The sequence below is a fragment of the Oncorhynchus nerka genome, linkage group LG19 (genome assembly GCF_034236695.1).
Source record: "Oncorhynchus nerka isolate Pitt River linkage group LG19, Oner_Uvic_2.0, whole genome shotgun sequence".
Classification (NCBI taxonomy): Eukaryota; Metazoa; Chordata; class Actinopteri; order Salmoniformes; family Salmonidae; genus Oncorhynchus; species Oncorhynchus nerka.
In genome coordinates, this window is record NC_088414.1 from 9,538,044 (window position 1) to 9,545,827 (window position 7,784).

Here is a 7,784-nt window from a genome sequence, read left to right on the forward strand (position 1 = left end):
TATTATTTCACATCTGTTGCCAGGACTGGCAAAATCTTTATCCACGTGCAAATCTCCCCAACTCCCCTGTTTTGTCTTGTGATGCTCGGTGAGTATTAACACATCCAGATGTCACCACACGCACACACACATGCACACACACGCACACGCACACACGCACACACACGCACACACACAGGTATTCGCTCGGCTGTTGAGTGCCAGTTGTTGCACTTGTTTCTACTTGATTATTTATTTATTCTAGTTTGTGTGGGGGAAAGCAACCAGAGATGAACAGTGATACTCAACATTGTGTGCTGGATGTTCAGATCCAAGTAAAGAACAGGCAAGTTGAGGCAACAATGGGTAGATCTTGAACGCAGCCTAGTCAAAGAAAAGCGACTGGGTTTTATTAACCATACTATCTTCTGTTGCCCAACCCCAGACAACATTACCATTCTAATATGATGATGATGATGATGATGATGATGATGATGATTTAAAATGAACTCATTTGGCTGTGGTGGATGAAATACAATAGTGGATTAACCAAGGGCTGGATTCAAATCCATATCGCGAAACTTCTGCGATATGGAATGAATCCAGGCCCAATGCCTCTCATACCGTGACATCCCACTGCGCAAAAACTGGTTGAATCAACGTTGTTTCCACGTCAAAAAAAAAAAAATGCAACGTGATGACGTTGAATCAAAATGGAAACCTGATTGGATTTGAAAAAAGTCATAAATGTAAGGTATTTTCGTATTTTTTTTTCCACCCAACTTTGAACCTAAATCCAATGACGCTGACGTCTGTGCCCAGTGGTATTGTACTGTATGTCTGCTCTCTAGATAGTCCCATGCTCCCAAGATCCAACCATAGACACAGTATACTGTCATACGAACAGAAGGTCACATAGATCAATGGCTCCAAAAGACACACACACAAACACAGGGGATAAAATAGGTGTAGAGTTGAGTAGCTCGCTCCCCTATTTGATGTCCTGCTATAGTGGCGGTGTAAATGATGCAGCTGTACACAACGTGTTAGTGCTTGTCGCCGTTTTGTTGGGGAGATTATCCGTATGGACGTGCGTTGATGCAGGCGAGATTGCTCCTAGTCTGGGCTTGATGAATGCATCCGTGATATACATTGACATGACAAAACAAAATATAAGCCTGTACAATCAACGTTAACAGCGCTGTAGTAGGCTATCAATCAACTCTAAGGTCAAACCCGTCAACGGAGCGAGACGGGAAGAGACGGAGGGCTCGTGGCTGGGTCGCACGTACGTGACATATTTGGTTGGATAGGATGTCATTCGGTTCTGCAAAAACCCTTGTTGTTTTGAAAGGGGTGCGCTGCTAAACACGTATTTATGTTATAGAACTTGCATCTACAAATACAAAAATATAAATTCTCCATTGCTTTGAGCTTTCATATCCATAACACACCCACATCTTTGTCCACTCGCTTTGCTTGAGTCTGGGGGTGGAATTCCATAAGTAGCCTACGTTGGTGAAATATCAGTAGCAATACATATTGGACGGATATAGTTTAATTGCAGCTCGTTGTTAGATAGAGTTTGATGTTTTGATCATCGTTCTTCCTGTTTATTACACCGTATATCACCGGAAACCGGGGACTGCGCCTGCGTCCCCGTGATTCATTTCAGGGATGTCAAAATAAACATTAGGTCACACTATTTGATCGATTTCTACAGGCTGGACGCATGCGTCACGTTCAAGAAAATGAGGTTGATTCGTGATGTGACATATTGAAAATGATTTTTATTTGTTCATTTACAGTCAATTGATATAAACATGTCCATGAAACGAAATGGTTTGTTCAGTATAAGATCAAACATTTAAGAAATTCAGATTTGATAATAAGCACATACAATAATTTAGATTAGAACATATCACAAACTGACCAAATGGGAACAAGTCAAGAATGCTTCCTCTACACAAAACATCCTATATAACAGATTATATTCAAGTCGATTTTCTTGTCTTATTTATGGTGTTTCCGTACATTTGCCATGGCCAGCACATGCAGTCAAGTTCGTTTCCATGTTGCGTGATTCCTTTGAGGTGGTCACGTGTCTCCCTCTTTTCCATTTTATTCATCTTTTGACGCTTTTACACACAAAAAAAAGAAAACTTCCAAGTGTGATATCTGCACGTGCACGGCGCATGCCCGTGGCCCATAATGGTCGGTCGCATGCTGTGCAGCAGATGACAATAAAAAGGAGCTTTCTTATTTATTTATTTTGACAGTTTTTATACCCTCGACCATCGGCCCGTGGAAACTGTTAGAAACTCCAGTGGCAAATATCAGTCGTCTACTATTTTGTTAAAAAGGAATAAAACGAAAACGAGGTGTTATATATATATATGTTTTTTAAAGTATAAATAAATAAATACGTTGATAAGTAAATAAATAAATATGCCATTTATAAATGTAAAATAAATAAAGTTGTCATCAATACATGCACATCATAAATTAATAAGATAAACATTTAGCCATTTATCCACCTTCAAATGGTTTGGTTTCAGTATTAGTTTGGCAACAAAACTGGGGAATAGGGCTGTTGTTTTCCTGTTGCTTTTTTGCTTGGAGACGTTCACATCCTTGTCCAGCTTTATTTGGCTGGATGGGTTCAACAACAAAACAAAAAAATCATAGAAGAAGACGAAGTAAAAACAAAAACGCGTAAAACGTGGCCGTTGGATTCGTGGTTGCTACTAAGTGAAACTCATGGATACTGTGTGCTCCAGCGCTTTGCGCCGCAGGGAGGCGATGCTCGTCCCTCTCCAGACGTCATTTTCTGGGGAGCTACACAGCTGGGGCGAGCCCGTCACGTTGGTGGGACCGGACAAGGAGGCCGGGACCATCCCAGGGAACGGGTTCTGGTAGAGGTGAGACTGGAGCCCGGATCCGTTCGACGACATGTTGGATAGCCCCATGGAGTTGGGCGGCGGACCGGACAGGCTACACTGGGACAGGGACTGCGCCATGGCATGCTGGTGCTGGCGACCCAGGGCTGGAGGGAGCTGCAGCTGAGAGACGCCTGGCATCCCTGCCGTAGCCCATCGTGTGTCGTTGGCGTGGAAGGAGCATAGGCTGTCGCCCATGGCCGCGGCGGCGGCAGCGGCAGAGTTGAACTGGCTGTGCAGGCCGTGGTGGGTGGGCAGCAGCGTCCCCGGGTTGCGAAAAACGTTGGTAGTCTTCTTGCGCTTCTTCCACTTGGCACGTCGGTTCTGGAACCAAACCTGGAGTGGAGGAGAGAGAGAGAGAGAGAGAGAGAGAGAGAGAGAGAGAGAGAGAGAGAGAGAGAGAGAGAGAGAGAGAGAGAGAGAGAGAGATGGGTTAGCATCTGGCTACAGTGTCATCAGTTTGAGACACAATGAATAGGTCTACTGTACATTTCTGTATATGCTCACTTTTACTCACGGGAAAGCGTTTTATGTTCTTAAGCAGGTAGCACATAACTCAGATATTGCCATTACACGTCTTCTTTCTACCAGGGGAAATCCCTGGATAACACTATACATGATATAACTGATTAAATTATATGCCATAAACGAAGGTTTTGATAGCTTCTATGTCATTACGCCAAAATCCATTTCAGTAAATCGTCTGTGGCATGCCTACTTTAGTGCATAACCGAAACACCTCTAGGTTATCATAAAATAAAAATGGCTACGTCAGAAAACACAAATTCATTTCCATGAAGTCTAAACTAATACGCCTATGGGGGAGGTGGTCATCTCACCTGAAAATATGTTATTGCAACTATTATTATAGATCATTATTTTGTTGTGAATTTAAAATATCCGAAACCAGTTTATTATTTTAATGATTAGTAGATCTGTTTATTTGATATATCAACACATATTCTGCTTTAACAAATTTGATGAATAACATGGATATAAACACTGACTATTGGCCTACACAAAACAACAATAATATCAGTATTTCGGAAGTAAATGCGTTATAAAGGCGTTATAAACGGATCACCAGTGTTTATTCCGCGGGTCCTTGGGAGAGACGTTCTAGGCCTATATAGATCTCATATATGACTATAGTAACCCGGCTATCGACGATGATTAATGTGAAGATTTGGTTGAGAAACTGGGCCGTTGTATTAAGAGGCCAATCTCTCCCCCAGAGTAGCCAGCCGTGAAATCCAGCCTCAAATGCATTACACTTCAAATAAATAAAAAAATGCTATTTCTCATTCCGTTTAAAAGACAGAGTACACTTTCAGCGAGTCCGCCATTAAGACGTGGAACTCTGACAGGCCCATTCCACAAGAGAACAGCGCGAGCTGCGTGCGCCTCCTCATTCGAAACATCCCAGATCTATTTTTACCCGCTGGTTCAGAAGTATTATTATCATTGGTGATGGGCTTTATAAAGGGATCGTCGTTTCGCTAATTCTTACTTTATGTAAATCAACTATTCCTAACCGAATTGATCCGTGCAATAATGATGATTATCACGGTTGTTTCACATGTGAACGACTCGTCTGCATTTTTCATTGCTGGTTCATAAGCCCCCATTGTAATAAACTATTCTGAAATTGGTGGATAATAATGGATTTGGTTTTATTGCACCATCACCCTGAGAATGGCTACTTGGTAATGAACGACAATGCATCAGACAATGACCAAAGACAACTGCAATGTCGCGCTGTTCTTGAAGTCATCGTGTGTGCTATTTTGGCGAGCTATGGAATGTAACGGGAAATAAAATAAAGTAATTACATTTTAATTGAGTTTAATTGTGAGGGTATAAGAAAGCAAGATCGTTTCCTTTTCATCTCGCATGAGAACGTGCCAATTCCAATAGGAAAATGACACGAAACGTTATTAGATTTTAAGAACCAATTTTGTTCCCAAATAAAGTGCCTCTTGTTTTTATCTGGCCAATTCCGAGTTTTAAGTGCCTTATTCCATAGGTAGTAGGCCTACATTTTTTTTACCATGCCTAATATCTTAAATTAAGTCACTTTTTGCCATGTAAAATGCAATATCTATTTGGATACAATGAGTGGGGCATACATGAAAAAATACACTCATATTTATACAAAAATATAGCCTACATACAAATCTTACTTTCGTGAATGATTTATTTTCATGAATTATAGGCAAATACCTAGGCCTACATTGGATGTCCTTAATTTTTCCACATGTAGCCCACAAATCTGTGATTGACAGATATTATAAATATGCCTACGTACCCTCGTGACATTTAAATTGTATCCAAATCAATTTATTAATGCAACTTTGATAATAGGCTAGTTAAAAGCTGTTTTAATATTTATTTGTATTTCCCTCCGTTTGTTTCTGGAAAATGATATCTCTTAAAATCGTAGTTTTCTCATTTCTGTCTTGAATAACATATTTTTGGGACAAATGTATTGTATGAATCAAACACATGCATCTGGTTTCAGGCGAATCGACCTGGCGCGTTCGTTTCAGCACCATGGACAGCTCGCGCGCCCAAAGCAGTTTTGTCAGGGAGGGATTTTACCTTCTAGCCTATTTTGCATTTTCTAATAATTTGAACAGAAACAAAACACTCACAAAATACAATCGTGGATCAGATGTATGATATTATTATTTTTGATACAAGGAAATAAAAAAAATGGTTGCTTCGAGGAAGATGAAACAACACAAGGCGTGGCTAATTATTCTTCCGCTGTCGTTTTGGTTCGATGGTAATAAAAGGGCAAATATTTTAGATTATTATACATTTCCATTGAGATATTTATCACACAGTATCAATGTATATATTATTGTACTTGCTTCTATAGGCTACACTGTATATGCTTTAGATGCAGGCTACTTATGTTATAGTGGCACTTATGTGAGAACAGCTGTGAGTTGGATATTTTCCTCATGTTAATTTAGACTATAATGTAGGTTTACTTTGCAATTAGCCGTTGTGCCTAGCTACAAATATCAAATATTGTTATTGTTTAGGTCCTACATAAAGCGAAATGATAATAGCCATTGACTATTCATATTTAGGCCTACGTTCTCCTGTTTGGTTAAAAGGGCTAATACATACGCCTACACATTTCATTATATATTTGTATGCAGTATTAGTACACTACTCTTACAGCTGTATTATTCTTGCTTCTAAATAATTTTCTATGAGACACACATTTCCCAACCCGTATCACAAACAAACCTGCACGCGAGATTCCGTTACCTGCACGCGAGATTCCGTTAGGCCGATCCGTAGTGCCAGTTCCTCCCTCATGAAGATGTCTGGGTAGTGCGTTTTGGCGAAGCTGCGCTCCAGTTCGTTAAGTTGGGCCGGGGTGAACCGGGTCCGGTGGCGCTTCTGTTTCTGACTCTGACTTCCTCCGGATTGGCTGGAGTTATTCTGCTGTTGCTTGTCCTGTTGCTCTTTACTGTTGACCTGCATGCCGGAAGGGTTGGATCCTCCGTTGTTGATATCGTCTCCAGGGAGCATGGTAGCCCCCTCCACGGTGTCTGGCCCCGGGGCTAGCTCGCCGGAGTGGCCGGGGTCAGATCCCACTCCACCGCCTAGTCTGCACTTTAGAGCCTCCCTGTGACCCAGTAGCTCCGCCGCGGCATCCTTCATCCCTGGATAGACACAACACCCGGTCAGAATTTAAAGGCAATGTCACAATTATTTTTTGCATAATTTTTTGCCTACCCTGTGTTAAAGGAAAAAAATATATCATTTATATTTATAAGATATTTCCTGAAAATACATTGTTTAGTTAAGCTATTGCAAGTGACACTTTCACGAATCTGTCAAAGTCTGGCAAGAGAGGAATACAGGCTATAGTTTGCCAATGCATGCAAAGAGTAGGTTGAACATTTGGTTATTTTACAAAATGATATTTTCTAAAAACACGGTGAAAACATCGAAGTGGACATTGCAGTATGGATAAAACCAGAGACTAAATGCCATTCAAACAAGCACACAACTAGCATACACCGAATAATCGACTCCTTAATTCCATTCCATCACGTCAATAATTTAGAAAACGGTTAAATCAAATTACGCAGTAATATAATAATAATAATAATTACTTTTCCATTGAATTAGTTCACTTAAATGACATTAAGATAAAATAAGAAACAAATTGTCAATTCTCTCTGCTTGATTTAGATTAGAAGTGCCTCCAGCTTACAGTAGAGTTGAAGACCGGAGTTTGGCGATGATAACTCACCGAGGCGAGCATCCAGGAGGTCGGCGTGCGATAGCATTGCGCACCGCTCCAGGGCGAAATGCTATTCCAAAAAAAATCTCTATGACTTTAACCTATTTAAAAAATATATATAGCCTAAATGAAAGCAAATTCGGTTTGTGGTTAAAAAAGAAGGTTCCTTGCATTATAATGTCCTTTAGAGAAACGGGGAGGCGCCTAACAACCGAATGAACCCATGAGCTTCTTCAAAGGAAAGCCAATCAGATTTGAAGCTCGAGATATGTCAGCCACCTCGAGAACCCTGAGCAGCCAGCCACGCCAATTCCCAAATCCAGCAACATTCACAAGTTCATTTCTCCAAATTTCTGTAATTGGCTTTGATTTCAACTCCAAATTATATCCAATAAAATCACATGATTTAATATTGAGAAGCTGGATCAGTGTGCTATTTGTTTAATTGTGCGTGCTGTTTCTGCCCTCCTCTATAGTATATGGGCCAGGTTTGAACAACGACCGATTTAGCCGCGTGTAACAGCCTCTGTGGCTACATAAACATCGTTTCTGGCGTGTGAATGACACAACATATTTCTTACACAAACAAATGC

General features: G+C 40.7%; 1 protein-coding gene across 2 annotated transcripts; it reads right to left on the bottom strand.

Annotated features, from left to right (window-relative positions):
• Positions 1-1,874: 1,874 nt before the first annotated feature.
• On the bottom strand, positions 1,875-7,237 carry LOC115146988 (homeobox protein orthopedia B-like). Of its 2 annotated transcripts, none has more exons than XM_029688979.2 (3): positions 7,201-7,237; positions 6,204-6,604; positions 1,875-3,254 (listed from the first exon to the last, which is right to left on the bottom strand). In XM_029688979.2, exons 1-3 carry the CDS (start codon positions 7,235-7,237, stop codon positions 2,727-2,729), a joined length of 966 nt encoding a protein of 321 aa, XP_029544839.1. In that variant the 3' UTR covers positions 1,875-2,726. The 2 variants fall into 2 exon arrangements, with proteins under 2 accessions (XP_029544839.1, XP_029544837.1); XM_029688977.2 differs by having other exon boundaries at positions 7,162-7,237.
• Between the last annotated feature and the right edge of the window lie 547 nt (positions 7,238-7,784).

What these genes read in the sequence shown, in the direction of transcription:
- LOC115146988 (XM_029688977.2), bottom strand. Translation starts at nt 7,237, where the DNA reads ATGCTATCGCACGCCGACCTCCTGGATGCTCGCCTCGGTGAGTTATCA. An exon ending in CTCCGGTCTTCAACTCTACT is followed by an intron (nt 6,605 to 7,161) that starts GTAAGCTGGAGG and finishes GTGTCTATCCAG; the next exon opens with GGATGAAGGATGCCGCGGCG. An exon ending in TAACGGAATCTCGCGTGCAG is followed by an intron (nt 3,255 to 6,203) that starts GTAACGGAATCT and finishes CCTCCACTCCAG; the next exon opens with GTTTGGTTCCAGAACCGACG.